Source organism: Peromyscus maniculatus, chromosome 11, assembly GCF_049852395.1.
Source record: "Peromyscus maniculatus bairdii isolate BWxNUB_F1_BW_parent chromosome 11, HU_Pman_BW_mat_3.1, whole genome shotgun sequence".
NCBI classification, from domain to species: domain Eukaryota; kingdom Metazoa; phylum Chordata; class Mammalia; order Rodentia; family Cricetidae; genus Peromyscus; species Peromyscus maniculatus.
The window spans coordinates 86725792-86742182 of NC_134862.1; the positions used below are offsets into that span (position 1 = coordinate 86725792).

Consider the following 16391-nt stretch of genomic DNA (forward strand, 5'->3'; position numbering starts at 1 on the left):
TAAGAGGGCCCTGCCCACTGTGTGCAGTACTATTCCCTGGGCAGGTTCTTGAGCTGTGTGAAAAAGCTAAACAAGCATAAGCCTGTGAATGAGCCAGCAAGCAGTGTTCCTCCAAGGTGTCGGCTTTAAGTTCCTGTCCTACCTCGACTTCCCTCAGTGATGGACTGTGTGACCCACAAACCCTTTCTTCTCCTAAGTTGCTTCTGGCCAGTGTTGTCACAGCCAAGGAACTATTAAGTAGAATACTAGGCTATCCAACCAGTCTCTAGGCTTTAAATTCTCCTTAAATGTCTATTTTAGTCAGTTTAATGGTTATGACTCCATTTCATTTATGCAAATGCCTACTCCATTTCTCTTTTTATTTATTTATTTATTTACTTATTTATTATGTATACAGAAGAGGGCACCAGATCTCATTAAGATGGTTGTGAGCCATCATGTGGGTGCTGGGAATTGAACTCAGGACCTCTGGAAGAGCAGAGTTTTGCTCTTAACCTCTGAGCCATCTCTTCAGCCCCTACTCCATTTCTCAAGTGCCTGTAAAAGGCACTTAAAATACAACATGACCTAACAATAACTCGATTATCCTCTTCCCAACCTGCTTCTCGCTCCAAAGTTTCATATATTATTAAATAGCGTACTATCTACCCAAATCTCTGTCAAAAGTCTGGAACCTGTTCTTGAAACCACCCACAAGCGCCGGCACCAAATTCAGTGTCCAACCTTGTTCAGATAATGCTAGACTCCCAAGGTCAGGAGGAAGCCAAGCCTCAAACCCAAGTGCTTTTCAACTCTCTTGCATTACATCTGTTAATGTCTCGTTGACCAAAGCAAGTCAAGGCTTGCTAGAGTCAGTAGAGAGAAACATCAAAGGTTATTTATAATTTGAGACGCTACTTTTACAGTCTACCATATTAACCGTCATGTTTCCATTTTCTTTGCCTCTTAAAATCCCACACAGAAATTCAAGCAATCTTTTAAAAAGACTTATGCACACACTCTTGTCACTCTTTGGCCCAAACCCTACCAAGTCTTCATTTAAAATCCAACCTCTGGGCGGTGGTGGCGCACCTCTTTAATCCCAGCACTCGGGAGACCAAGGCAGGAGGATCTCTGTGAGTTCGAGGCCAGCCTGGGCTACAAAGTGAGTTCCAGGAAAGGTGCCAAAGCTACACAGAGAAACCCTGTCTCGAAAAAAACCAAAAAATAAAAAATAAAAATATTAAAAAATAAAATCCAACCTCAGGGTCTGGAGCAATGGATCACCCACTAAGAGCATTTGCTTAGTGGAGCTCTTAGGACCTGAGTTTGGTTCCCAGCACCCGGGTCAAGCAACTTAACAACTGCATCAAAGCCCTCTTATGGCTTCCTTGGGCACCTGCCTTTCTGTCTTTCTGTCTGTCTGTCCAATTTCAATCATAAACTGGAAACTCAGGATCTGGCATTCCTCCGTATACCACACTGCATGGCATATGGCAGTCACACACACACACACACACACACACACACATTTGTTGAATGGGTGCACAAACGCTTTCTGTGTCCTAAAACTGAGCTAATCTATGAGTTGCTCCACTCTTCCCACGTGAGCAGGATACTCACACGAAATGTGAATTCCATATTGAAGGTAAGCTGGGTGTTTGTTACACCCTACCTTTCAACAGTAACCTTACTTCCTTTATTTCCTCACTCCTACACTTTGCAAAAAAAAAGAAAAAGAAAAAAAGAAAGAATGGCTTTGGAAAACTTAATCTTCACTTCTTCACATGCCGTTAGATTCACGTCTCGCGCTACCAGCGCCAGAAACAGCGCTGAACGATAGAAAGGGATCCGACTTCTCCGCCCGCCAAGGACGAACCGTCAAGGTTCCGCGGACAGATCCCGAAAACGGCACGCTGGGAGCTGTAGTCTCCCAGGGAAACGTGAGGTTGCGGCGGGGGGGGGGGGGGGCGGGGGGAAATCCTAGAGCATGCTGGGAGATGTAGTCAGGCTGCCCGTACGCCCAATAGGAAACGGGGCCTTTTCGCACTGCATCCTGGGAACTGGAGTCTTTCCGCGACCTCGAGCCTTCGGGGTGAAGAGGCGCCCAGCCTGCCGCCATTTTAGGTCTCGAGGTGCGGCGCCTAAGAGAGTTAGCGCGCAGGCGGGCTCAGCCCTGGCGCGGGGCGAGCCCCGCCTCCGGGGTGCCTGGAGCCCGCCCCCCGCCCAGGCTCCGCCTTCCCCCACGTGTCTGCGGCCGAGGGGAGGCGCCTGAGCCGGAGCGGGCTCTCCACCGGTCTGGCCCGGTGCTCGCCCAGGCTTCTGTCAGCGGCTCCCGGGAGCGGCCCCGGCTGCCGGATGCTCCGGCCCCGGCTGCGGCGGGCCGGGCTGGACTCTTAGTGCCCGGCTCGTGCCCTGCCCGAAGCGCCCGCGGGGGTGGCAGCGGCCTCCGCCCCGCGGAGACCGAGCGGCTGGAGGACGAGGCGGCGGCCGCGGGGAGGAGGATGGGGGCTAACCAGTTAGTGGTGCTCAACGTGTACGACATGGTGAGTGCGGCCCCTGGCGGCCCGAGCCCGCCGGCCCGGGACCCCGGCCCGGTGCCTCCTGCCTGCCTGGCGTCCCCGCCTCCGGCTTAGTTCTCCGGGGTGGGGGGAGGGGACGGTCGCGCTGTCTCCTAATCTCCAGACTGGCCGGCGCGCCTCCTGGAGATGCCCAAGTCCGCCCGCGGGAGGGCTGGGGCTGGAGCCTCCCTTCCCCGGGCCCTCGGCTCCCCCGTCCACCCCCCCGACTGTGGGCCCGACCCCTGGGCGGGTGAGCCGTGCCCTCTCCGCGGAGGCTTCCGTCGCCCTTGCGACCTCCCCGCCGCCACCCGGCCTCCGGGCTGCCCGGCTCCCCTCTCTGCTCCGGCTCCTGCCGCCCCTTGCCTGCCCCCAAATGCTCAAGTCTTCCACCAACTCCCAAGCCCCTCAAGTCTAGAAAGTCACAGCTGCGAAGCGGATGCTAGAGTCTCCCCAAAGGTGAACGGGAGCCAAGACACCCTCGCCTGCAAGGCAGCCTCATTAAAATGAATGAAGCTAAAATTTATCTAGAAAATAGCCCCGTTGAATTATTTAGAGATCACAGAGGTGCTCCTTTCCTAGATTCCGAAGACCATTTTCCAGGTGATGCAACAGGTGGATGACGTGACCACTAGAGAGGGAAGGGAAGCCTTGTTTATTATGACATCTAACTTTGAAGAACTGCAAGCACACAGACTAGGGTTCAAAGACTGGTGCTTGCAGTTGCAATACCCATGGAAGAAGCACCGTGTAGAGAGTGACCGCCACAGTGAGATGCAAGTTTGCGTTTGTTCCCTTGCCTTGGGGTACTTGTTGTTTTGTTTTGTAAAGGATTATTACCTTCGCCTGAAAAGCCTGACATTTCTTGTATGTGCATTGACACATGAAAAATTTATTATTTCTGTCATTATTTCTGTTGGCTTAAAAATACTTAGGAGGAATTCAACAGTAGGGCGTCTTGACTCTGATTTACAGCTCTAAGCTCGCTCTTCGTATTGTTTTTAAGTTTTTAAATGAACAGGGAACTGTTGATAGACAGGGATTCCTCATGCCGTATGTTGGAGTTGATGTTGACAGGGCATATGGTCTACCTGAAACTAGAAGTGAGGCTTCTAGTAGGCTCCAGTGTAAGCCTGGAGATGAAAGGAGGTGGGTTAACAGACTAGGGAAAGTGAATCATGAGAGAAAAAGTTGAATAACAAGAGATTCTAGAAGAGCATATGACTAACAGCCTACACTACTGGTTAAGAAATTATTCTTTGGGTTTAAACTCTGTGTTGCATTACATGGGAATCCTTTCTTCAGACTTAATATTACCCTTTTATTAGTTTAGTGCCTCCTGCCCACCAGACTTTGGGTTTTTGTTTTTGTTTTTTTTTTTTAATTGATGAAGACTTATAAACATACCCTCTGGAAATGTTTTACTCTGGAGACTATATATTGAGATATCATCTATATTTTTAATAAATTAGGATTATGCAGTGACCAGTGACCATGGTTTCAGAACCCAAAAGAAATCTGTAAAATAAAGTTTTGCTTTTTAGATTAAATTGAAAATGCATTACATGACATGTAGTATGTGTTTTGTGAGTAGGGAAAATCATTACTAATTTCGAAGTGGTAAGGGCTAGGGTTATTCAAACCATGTTTTGTTAGGGGAAGATTGTTTTAAATGATGTTAAAATATGAAGTACTTAAAAAGAATATATTCCCCTGTCATTCTAGTAGATAGTTGTAGAAAAAGCAGACAGAAAAAAAGAGTAAGTGACCTTCCTAGGTGACTAAAGGCAGGATCTAGAATTTCCAGATGACAATCTTGATTCAGTATTGTCTCTATTGAATGAATCCCATAATTATTTCTTACATATTGCTTTATTTCATCAAGAGGAAGAAAAGCATTTGAATAAAAATGTTTAAGAAACTTGCCCTTGTAAGTTCTTTTGAGGGCTTTTGGTCTGTGAATGCTGATATCACTAATTCAAAAACTTACCATTACTTATTTAATTTTGACCCTGTAGAAACCACAGATAGGATCTTTACCTCTCTGCTTTAAGGAATTTGAGATATCATAAGGAAGACACAAGAAGAGTTGTAATTTAGAGCAGAACAGCATTATTTTAATAAGAGCAGGAGAGGACCCAAAGGAGACTCTTTAGTGGTTGTAGGATTAGGAAATGCTGAAAGAGAAAAGGGGTTGAACTAGAAGCACTGGTAGGATCTTCAAGGGCAGAGATCAGTCAGCATGAAGAAGGATAAGAATCGGGAAGCTCAGGCTGGACTGGGAACTTTGAACTGGTCCAGTTAACCTGGAAGGTAGGATGCATGAAAGAACACAACTGAAACCTCTCTCATAACTTGATAGTAGAGTGAGTGAAGGATTGGGAGGACTCTGTGAGCCAGGGGAAGATACTTGTTTACCTCAAGGGGAACGATGTGATCATAGTCTTTAGAACAAAGCCAAGGGGATTAAGGTAGACATTTTTCTCTGTTCCACCCATTTTCTGAAATCTGTTTTCCTTTTTTGATGTTTTTTGCTTGATGCCCAGGGTAAATTCCTTTTATCTTTGGTTATAATTTCTGTTCTTTGTAGATGCCTTTGATGATAATTGCTTTTGTTTATGAGCCTGGTACATGAACTGGTCCATACTCAACCATTGGTTTTTCCTGTTGGAATCATTGATCAATTGTCACGTATCCTTGTGTCTTTGTCACCTGCTTCCGCTATGACTGTGTTTTCCTGTTCACTGGATTAGATGGCTATAGACCATTCCTCTTGTACACCTACCATGTACATGTAAAGAATGAGCACGGCTGTCTGTGTTACCCTCCTTTCTGTGGAGAACTAAGAGAGTCTTCAAAAGATTGTGCTGAATTACTACTTTCTTTTTGGTGATTATAGTTCTCTGTATACTTTGGGGCAACCTACTACCAATAAAATATGGCCAGGAGTAATTCTCTGAAACTTGGGAATGGATTGTTCATATATTCCTAATTTACCTGTATGTATAGAAAGTTGAATGATTTAGATTTCTTGCAATTACTAGAATAAATCTCTGTCATAGTTACTTTAACATAGTCTTTATTTTTCATAGATCCAGAATTTGCATATGTCAGGCTATCTTAGCTACTAATGAATTTCTTAAAAATTTAAATATGCAAGTGTTTATATATACCAATCCATGCGAGAAGCAAGTTTCTTCCTTTTTAAAAATAGTGCCTATGTATTTTCAGAGTCTTTTAAAAAATAGGAAAGAAACTGGGTGGTGGTAGCATACACCTTTAATCCTAGCTTTTGGAGGCAGAAGCAGGTGGATCTCTGAGTTTGAGGCTAGCCTGGTCTGCAGAGTGAATTCCAGGACAGCCAGGACTACACAGAGAAACCCTGTCTGGATAAAAAAAAAAAAAAAAAAAAAAAAAAAAATCAAACAAAACAACAACAGAAAATAGGAAAGAAGCGTCCTAGAACTCTCCCGGTTAGGGCATTTTTATCTGGACTGCATTGTTTTGTCCTGCTTCTCCGACTTCTCCAAGAGAATATGAAGTTAACGTGTATGATAAGATCTGACTTTCCTTTCTACATCTGTAGATTTGACTCAGCTTTGTAAATGACGTCCATGTGCTCATGTATCATATACTAAGTATACTCCTCACCTAACCAGCTCCATACAGTCTGAACACACATGTCTAGCCGCAGACTTCGTCCCTCCTTTCTGTGCCTCTCCCTCTATATACCCCATCCCCCAAAGCCCACCTCTGCCACTTTTAATAGCCAACACTCTACTCAGTATCTCAGATCAAAAACTTGGAAGTAAACCTAAATCCCTCTTTATTATAAACCCTTCCGTCGGTCACCTGGCCTGGCCCACCTCTTAGTTTTGGTTGATCTGTGTGAAATAACAACTTGACAATCAGCAGCTTAAATCGGAACGATAATGTCTTAAATCCAGAGATTAAAAAGCCCCTGAGATAGTTCGGCAGCACAGTCATGTCATTAAGATTTTGCAGCCTCCCTACTCTCTGTGCTCAGCTTGCTGGCATTTGTCTTTGTGTCCTCAGAGTTGCACAGTTACTGCCATGGCACTAATTTGGTGTCATCATATAACAGAATGTGGAAGTAAGATGTCGTGGGATGTGGGGAGGGTTCTACCCATATCCTTACTTTAACAGAGCTACCCTCTTAACCTCCAGAGATTGCTCAGAATTGGCTCATGTAACTATGCTGAACCTGAATAAGTGGATCCCTGGCTTTCTAGCCTTTGTAGGCAGGTTGTAGGTACTAGCTTGGAATGTAATTAAGGTGTCTGTCACACATTTGACTTTCTGAATTGTGTGTCCATATGCATGCACATTTGGAAGTCAAACAACTTCGAGTGTTCCTTGGGTGCTGGCCACCTTTTTTTTTCTTTGATGGCTATCTAACTGGCCTAGAACTCATCCAGTTGGCTAATTGGCTAGTGAGCCCCAGGGATCCACCTGTTTCTACCTGTCCTATACAGATATTACAAATGCTTGGGGCTAGAAAGATGGCTTATCTGTTAAGAGCACTGGTTGCTCTTCTGGAGGATCCAGGCTCAATTCCCAGCACGCACATGGCAGCTCACAACTGTGACTTCACTTGCAGGAGATCTAACACCCTCACACACCCATACATGTAAACAAAACACTGGTGCACACAAAAATGAATAAATATTTTAAAAACAAAACAAAAAAAGAACCCAAAAACTATTGTGCTTGGCTTTTTTAGGGGGTGGGGGTGGGTAAGACAGTCTCTCACTATGTAGCGTTGGCTATCCTGGAGCTTACTATGTAGACCAGGCTGGCCTGGAACTCACAGAGATCCTCCTGCCTCTGCCTCAGAAGTGCTAGGATTAAAGATATGTGCTGCTGCCATGCCCGGTGGCTTTTGTTTTTGGTCATTGTTGTTTTTTTCCCAGAACATGAGTATGGGAGATTGAACTCAGCTCCTCATGCTGGCAAGGCAAGCACTACTCACCTGAGCCACCTTGCTGTCCCCGACTTTTTGAATGTTCTTAAATTCTTCAAATTAGATTAATTGATTTTTCTTTGTGTGTTTTACCTGCATGTATGTAATTTTGTTGTTTGGTTGTTGCGGTTAGTTGGTTGATTTTGAGACAGAATCTTATGGTGACTATGCTTGCCCTGAATTCCTGATCTTCATGCCTTTGTCTCCTGGGCCTTCCCTCTTTAAGTTGGTATGTCTTTTAAAGGCTCATCTCACTGAATGGGAACCCATGCAGATATTTCAGTCACTTAACTCTTTTAAAGACTTAATTACATCTATAGTCTTCTGCCGTATTATATATTGACAGATTCTAGGCATTAGGTTGTGGTTATTTGGGGGAGTCATTCCACTTACCACACCATCAGTAAAGATGTAATTATAACCCTTCCACCAATAGTCAGTGTTCCCTCTTAGCAGTTCCTAGACTTTGCATAGAGTAACTGTTCACCTAGGAACTAAAACAGAAAATTTGAAGCATACAAAACAATTAAGTGTAGAAATCTTTTATGATAGGGAAATACTCAGATGTCAATTAGATATGAGCATATTAGTGACCAAAGGTGTAGGATGTTGTGTTAGTTCCTTTTCTCATTGCAGTAGTAAGATTCCTAACAAGCAATTTGAGAGAAGGATTTATTTTGGTTCACTGTTTGAAGGTACAGCCCCTGGCATAGTGGCAAATATGTGAGTGTCTGGTCACACTTCATTGTCAGAAAGTAGAGAGTGATGAATACTGTGCTCCACTTGCTTTCTTCTTTGATTTGGTCCTGGAGCTCGGCCCAGGAAATGATTCTGCCCACTTCAGAGAGAGTCTTTCCTCAGTTCAGCCCCTCTCAAAATGCCCTAGAAAATGTGCCCAGAGGTGTGTCTCCTAGCTGTTTCTAAATACTGTCAAGATGATAATCAAGATTAACTAATACACAAGTCTACCTTTTGTCAACATGATACCCAAACATATTTTTAAGTCATAACTTTCTGCTTCTGGACCCCATAGGCCCATACCCACCTTAATGCAAAATGCATTCATTCCAATTTCATATGTCCCATAGTTTTAACAGTTCCAATACTGTTAAAAATTCTAAAGTCTTGGGCCTGGCGTGGTAGTGCCTGCCTTTAATATCAGCTCTTGGAAGGCAGAGGCTGGCAGATCTCTGTGAGGTCTACAGATTGAGTTACAGGATAGTTAAGGCTATTGTTACACAGAGAAACGCTGTCTAAAACAAAACAAAACAAAAAATTCCAAAGTCTCTTCTGAGACTCTTGAGTATTCTGTGAACCCCCACAAAATAAAAGACCAAATTATATACTTCCAATGAACAGTGGTACAGAGTAGAAAAATCCCTTTCCAAAAGGAAAGAATGGGAACACAGCAAGGAAAGATCAGGCTAAAGGAAGACTGAAACTAAACACCCAGCCCTGAAGCTCTGTTTGGTGTCTGGAGATCTTAGTGGCATCATATGTATAGTGGTTTGATTGAGATGCCTGCCCCCCATATTTTGGTCCCCAGTTGATGATGTTCTTTGGGAAGGTGTAGGAGGTGTGGTCTAGTTGGAAGAAGTATGTCAGTGGAGGTGGGCTTCAAGAGTTTTAAAACTCAGGGCAGTTTGAGTTTGCTAGCTGCTTATAGTTCAAGATATAAACTTTCAGCTCTTCCTGCCTGCTGCCAAGCTTCCCCCTGTGATGGTGATAGATTCTTATTCTTCTAGAACCATAAGCCCAAATAAACACTTCTTTCTGTAAATTGCCTTGGTCATAGTATATTCTATCACAGCAGTAGAAAAGTATCTAATACAGAACAGAATTTGGTACCAGGGGGTAGGCTAGTGCTGTGAAGAACTTGACCATATGGGGTCTGGGTGGAATATGGAAGACTTCAGGATATTGAACTAGATAAGCATAGAATGCTTGTAAGCAAGGCTTACCAGGTCATCTTAGTAGGAGCCTGGAAGGTAGTGCAGAGAGCTATGCAGACTGTGGAGGCCCAGCTCAAGAGGTTTCAGAAGGGAACAATGTTAACAACTGGGTTAGAAACCATTCCTGTGCTATTTTGGGGGGGAAGGGGGGAGATGTGGCTACTTTCTGCCCATGTCCTAAGAACTTACCTGTGGCTAAATTTAAAAGTAATGGACTAATTTCTTTGGCAGAGAAGAATTCAAGATAGCCTAATATTGACTTTGTCGTGTAGGTAATAGTAATTACTCTTAAGCAAATCTACAGTGAAAAAGAACAACTGGGTAAAAAGAAATACAAAACATAGTTTTTGAAAAGGGAGGAAAAAAACCAGGGAGACTTAATGTTTTTGTTTGTGATGAAAGAGATAAGGAGATTAATCCCTGATCTGCACTGAAATGAAGGGAGGGGTACTAACTTGTAAAAGGAAAATGTGTAAGCAGTTTTCTGCTCCTAGAAAGGATAAACAAAAGCTTCTGTGTTTTAAGGGACAAAGTATCTGTCCCAAACCGATGCCATACTTGGCAGTGTCGTCCATGTGGTTCTGTCTTTCGAGTCATGAAGGATAAGTGAAAGGATACTGGAATCTTCCTCCACAGTTTCAAGAGTCAGTGAGGCCAGGCAGTATGTGGCAAGGGTATTTTTCCGTAAAGACCATTGTTTGAAGCTGTAGAAGTGAAGTTGTGTTGTGTTGGAGATCCAAGATTTTGGAGTGGCCAGAGCCATGGACATCTCTTCTTAGAGCTGTATATAGGGAATGGAACCATCCCAAGAGAGAAAACCATATTACAAGCAGCAAATCTGGAAGGGCAAAGTGATCTATCTAAGCCCTTTGACATCAGGCATGGATGGAGCTACAGGGTTTGGAGTTCGTCCTGCTGGGTTTCGGTTGGTCTTCCTTTGGTTCAGTATTTCTCATTAGGTCATGATTCCTCCCTTTTGGAATAGTGATGTATATTCTGTGCCCTTGTATTTTTGAAAGTATGTAATTTGCTTTCTGATTTTACAATTAAGAGATTGCCTGGAGTCTGAGATGAGACTAGACTTTTAAGCAGTGTTGAGACTAAACGACTATGGGGACTTTCAAAGTTTGACTAAATATCTTTGCATTGTGATATGGCTATGAGCCTATAGGGGCCCAGGGTGTGGAATATGGTGGTTTCAAGGATAGATGCCCCTCCATAATCTTAGGCATTTGAATACTTGGTTCCCAGTTTATGGCACTGTTCGGGTAGGATTAGAAGGTGGTTTTGCGGGAGGAAGTATGTCACCTGGTGCAAGCTTTAAAGTTAGAAAAGCCACATGTCATTTCCAGTTTGCTTTCTGTTTCCAGCTTAAGGTTCAAGATGTGAGTTCTCAGCAGCTCCTGTCACCATGCCTGCCTGCTGCCACCCTTCTCCACTGTGATGGACATGGAGTCTTATCCCCCTGGAACCATAAGCCCAAAGTAAACACTTTCTTCTATAAATTGCCTTGGTCATGGTGTTTTATCACAATAGAGAAGTAACTAAAATAATCTGGGTTTTAACAGCCCTTGAGTAGTCCCTTCCCTCCAGTTCTGCCTGCAGCTTGTATGACTTTTCTCTCGGGCCAGCTAAACTCAGTACCTGTAGCTTTCTTTGGTGGGCATCCTATTGTCCTGGGGATCTCTGTTTTAAGTGACTCCACCTTCACAGCTTTTATACTGTGTCATCTCAGGGCCACCTTGCAGAGACTCCAACCCTGCCAGACAATTGCCAGGCCTCAGTGGCTTTCTGGAACCATGATGCTAGCTAGCCTCATGATACTTTCTTATTTTTGCATGCCTGCAAAATTAGTACTGTTTAAATAATGATGCCAAGTTCTGCTGCCAGTTTTAGATGTAATCTGGTCCCCTTTACCACAGCTGTGGCCTCCATGTACCTTAGCAGTTCAGCCTGAGAACATACTTTCTTAGGCAGTTATTTTCTTGATTTTGATCAGGGAACCTCTTCCTCATTCTCAGCTCAGGCTCTCTTCTATCGAATTTGCATTTTTCACAATAGTCTTCAATAGGCAGAGGTTTATTGTTGTTGTTATAATCAGGGACAACTTTCCTGTTATGTCATTACAGAGTACAAGGTTTCTCTTTAAAGGCACTAGGCTCTAACAACTGCAGCTGCTGTCTTCACACGTGCCTTTTCTGCATCTTTATTTTTATTATATGTGTGTTGCATGATGGGGGGCTGTCATGGGATCATGCCATGGCACACGTGGAGGTCAGAGGACAACTTGTGGAGTCAGTTCTCCCCTTTCATCTTTACATGGGTTATGGACCAAACTCAGATTTCCGCAAGCACATTTACCACATAGCCATCCGTCTTCCTGGCCCTTTTCTGTATCTTTAAACTGACAATCCTTTTCTTGCCGGTGGGCACCTTGCTCACACTTTCCTGCTCTTCGCTAGCTACACATCTAAGAGGAATGAGTAGTAGTAAGCAGGCCAACGCCTGGGTGTTGTGCTGCCTGAAATCCCTGCCAAACAACCTAGTCGTCAACCACTTTGGAATCACCTTCATTTTCAGGACAGAGGTAGTGCAGCTAAATCCTTTCCAGGCTACAATACTATGGCTTCTAACCCAAATCTCAGGAGGGTCTCTGGGCCTCCTGCAGTTTGCTTTTCTCTTGGCATTTGTATTCGCTACTTTTCTGTTGCTGTAAGACAACACTCTGACCAGAAGCAACTTAGGGGAAGAAAGGGTTTGTTTGGCTTCCACTTCCAGGTCACAGTCCATCATTGAAGGAAGTCAGGGCAGAAATTGTGGAGGAAGACCACTTATTGGCCCACTCTGTGGCCCATGAGCAGCTAAGCTGCCTTTCTTATACAGACCTGCCTCCCGGTAGTACCTCCCACAGTGGGCGGGCCTCTCAACATCAGTTAGCAGTCAAGATAATACTCCAGACATACCCACAGGCCAATATGATCAAGGCAATTTTTCAGTTGAGGTTCCCTCTTCCCAGGTGACTCTAGGTTGTAGATTAGGTTAACAATAAAAACTAAGCAGCATGATAATCCTGTTCCTCTAAACTCCCCCAGAATGGTCTTTCCTTGCTAAATTACAGTGTTATCATTACAAAACTGAGTTTTTACCAACACACAATTATTAATTCTAATTTCATTACCATATTATTTTATTATTGCAATTTCATATTAATATCTGGCTGGACCAGTTTCCCTTCATTATTACACCTAAGTTTTCTTGGCTTTATTTTTTTTTTCTAGAAGTATTTTTTGATCTTTGAAAAGCAGTCTTACAGATTTTTTGTATTAAAATACAGTGTAAAATTTACCATCTTAAACATTTTAACTGTGTGAAGTTAGTAATATTAAGTGTTCTCCCATCATTTCCCAGTCAACCTCCAGAACCTTTTCATCCTGTAAAACAGAAACCATCTGTTGTGCTTTCTGCCCTGTTGTTTTGACTGAACACGTCCTGTAAGGTTTGCCCTTTGGTCTCTACCTTATGTTACTCAGCACGCCCTCCTCAGTGTCTGTCCATTTATGTGTGAGCATTTCCCCTTGAAGGCTGAATAGCAGTCACTGTACTTATGTACCTCAGTTTGTTTTTCTAGTCACCTGTTGATGATTACTTCTACTTTTGGCTATGATTAGTAATACTGCAAAAACAACTGTCGAGATCCCTGAATCCTAGCTTTTAATTATTTTTTAATATATGCCCAGAAAGCCTATATAGTTATCAATCTTTTTCCTCCTTATTGATAAAAGTAGGGATTTTTTTCTTTTAAATTTTTATCCAGAAAATTCATACAAAAAATGTAATAAGTAAATGCCCAGCTCCTATATCTGAGCCATCTTAGAATAAAACTAAATAAGCAAAATGCATAACATATTGAATAGCAGTAAGTGCTAAGGAAGAAAACAAATCAGAAACAAAGGGACAGTAAAGTCAGGGTGGTGTATTGTAATTTATACTAGAGTTTCAAATAGAGTGATCGAGAGGTGTACACTGTGGTTATCTAGAGAAAGTGTTCCAAAAGGAGAGCAAGTACAAGACCCTAGGTCGAGTCACATGCTGCCTCTAAGTAAATATATAGCAAGAAATAGATTTTAGGAATATTTCTGACTTATGTTCTCAAGTAGACTCGTGAAGATCTTTGAAAATAAACCAAGCAGTACCAAAGAGAAGCAGTCAGATTGGGGTAGACTCTACAGATAGGAGAAAGCACCTTTGCCTAACAGAAGGACAGTGGTAGCTGGTGAAGAGCTGTTTAAAAAACGGAACACTTGAGTAGTGAGTTAAAGTTAAAAAGGCTTGAGTGCTGGGCAAAAATAAGTCAGGAAATTCAGTCAAAGCCTGGTCTACCTTAAACTAAAATTAAAATGGTTTATAAAGGCAAGAAAAAGTTACTACAAGAAACAAAAGTCAAGCTAATCTTATGCTTTTTCATGGCCTGACTAAATTCTCAAGTTATATTAATTACTTGGGTTAGAGAAAAGATAAAAAGTATTGAGCAGCTATGCAGAGATTAGTCAGTAGATAGAAGTGAATCTTGCTGGTATTGGAAAAATTATACTTGAATATAGGTGTAAATTTTTTCATTAAAATATAACTATTTTGGGCTGGAGAGATGGCTCAGAGATTAACAGCACTGACTCCTCTTCCAGAGGTCCTGAGTTCGGTTCCCAGCAACCTCATGGTGGCTTACAACCATCTGTAATGAGATCTGGTGCCCTCTTCTGACCTGCAGGAGGCAGAAATGCAGGCAGAGCACTGTATACATAATAAATAAATAAATCTTTTATAAATACACACACAAACACACACACACACACACACACATACTATTTTGGAAGCTAACAGACATGGTCAAGGAGAGAAAACAAAACATAGCTATGCTACATAAGAAAGAAAGCAAAAGGTGGGGGATGAAGATAAAACAGACATGCTGTGTTAGGGGTTTCTAGAGGTGCATAATTTATAGAATATATATACATATATATGTATCTGCATATATGTGGGATTTATTAGAATGACTACAATCTGTGGTCCAACTAGTCCAACAATTACTGTCCACCAACAGGAAATCCAAGAATCTAGTAGTTGTTCAGTCCACGAGACTGGGTGTCTCAACTGGTCTTCAGTATAATCCAGAATCCCAAAGAAATAGGCTCTAATGCCAGGGAAGGAATGGACTTGCTAGGGAGAGAGCAAGCTTCCTTCCATGTCCTTTGTATAGGCTGCCAGCAAATGGTATGGTCCAGATTGAAGGTGGATCTTCCTGCCTCAAAAAATCTGGATTAAAGGTATGTCTTTCCACTTCAAAGATCCAGATTAGAAGTGGGTCTTCCCACTTCTAATGATTTAATTAAGAAAAATCCCTTCACACATGTGCCCAGCCATTTGGGTTTTAGTCAGTTTTAGATGTAGTCAAGTAGATAACCAAGAACAGCCATCACAAATGATATGAAATAATAGTAAAATCCCCTAATAAGTTTTATCAGTTGCAGTTATAGTGTCATTTGCCTTATTGAAAATTTAAAATCTGTTGGTCTTTTTTTTCCCCCTGTTGGTCTTTTATGACCTGTAGTTGGAGTTTTCCTGTACCAACCACCCAGTCCCAACTAACTACTCAGAGGCTTAATATTACTTATAAATGCTCAGCCAATAGCTCAGTCTTATTATTAGCTAACTCTTAGGTTTAAATTAACCCATATTCTATTTTACGCTCTGCCACGTGACTCATGGAATGTTATTTCATTTTCTACATGTCCTTGGCAGCTGGCTGGCTGGTGTCTCCTCTGACTCAACCCTTCCTCTTCCCAGAGTCCTCTGTCTGGCTGTCCCACCTATATTTCCTGTCAGGCTACGGGCCTGTCAGCTTTGTATTAACTAATGAGAACAATACATATTTACAGTGTACAGAAGGATTATTCCACAGCAATGACTTTTCAGCTTCATGTCCTCCATAGGAGAGTTATTTATTCATTTATTTATTCATTTTGGGCCAGAGTCTCTCTACATAGCTTCGTGTCATCCACAGGACAGCAACTGTTTGTTTGTTTTGAGGCAGAGTCTCTACATAGCCCTAGCTATTCTTGAAATCACTATGTAGATCAGGCTGTCTTCAAACTCAGAGATCTGCCTGCCTCTGCCTCCCAAGTGCTAGAATTAAAGGCATGTGCCACCATGCTCAGCTTTTTTTTTTATTTTAATTTGATGTTTTAATTAAAATTGTTTAGCTCACCATAACCTGGAGTCACCCAAGAAGAGAGCCTTAACTAGGAATTAATTTTCTAGATGAGATTGTCTTGTGGGCACGTCTGTGGGGATTATCTTGTTTGTCAGTTGAATTGGGAAGATACAGTTGTAGGTGCACCATTCCCTCTTCTGGTGGTCCTTAACTATATAAGATAAAGCTAGATGAGAGCAAGCAAGGGACCCATTTGTTTCTCTCTGTTCTTGACTGTAGATGAGCTTGACTTCCTGCCATGATGAACAGTAACCTGGGATTGGAAGCCAAATAAACCCTTTCCTCTATTAAGTTGCTTCATGTCAGGGTATTTGTCACAGCCACAGAAATGAGAGTAGAACATCCTCACAAAAAAAAAATTGTAGAAATAATCTGTATGTTTGGTCCCAAGTAGGGACCACGTGTTTCAAACCATTTATGAAATAATCCATACTTCCCATATTAACTTGGCCAAAGCTAACTGAAGACGTTTGTAAAAAATGAAATTTTAAGTGTAATAACGTTTAATAATTTGAGGAGGGAGATAATTGGTAGATATAAGACCTTGATTATTCCTATTAAAAGAGCTAACATTTAAGGGTTTTTGTTTACCAGCCATTATAAGGAGAAAGGAAGCCACGTGGTACCTCTTTAAGTTAAAGTAAAGCAAA

The 16391-nt window shown here is 42.5% G+C and overlaps 1 protein-coding gene across 4 annotated transcripts in view; it reads left to right on the forward strand.

Moving 5' to 3' along the window:
* Positions 1-1735: 1735 nt before the first annotated feature.
* The window catches only part of Desi2 (desumoylating isopeptidase 2), a 56664-nt gene continuing 42008 nt past the window's right edge, over positions 1736-16391 (forward strand). The window contains exon 1 of one of the 4 annotated variants that reach the window (XM_076548040.1): positions 1736-1922. In XM_076548040.1, the coding sequence (XP_076404155.1) occupies positions 1767-1922 (156 nt within the window). In that variant the 5' untranslated portion in view covers positions 1736-1766. Of the gene's footprint in view, positions 1923-2123; positions 2526-2834; positions 3344-16391 lie in introns of those variants that run through there. The other 3 variants (XM_006974211.4, XM_042258693.2, XM_042258691.2) reach the window with 3 other exon arrangements.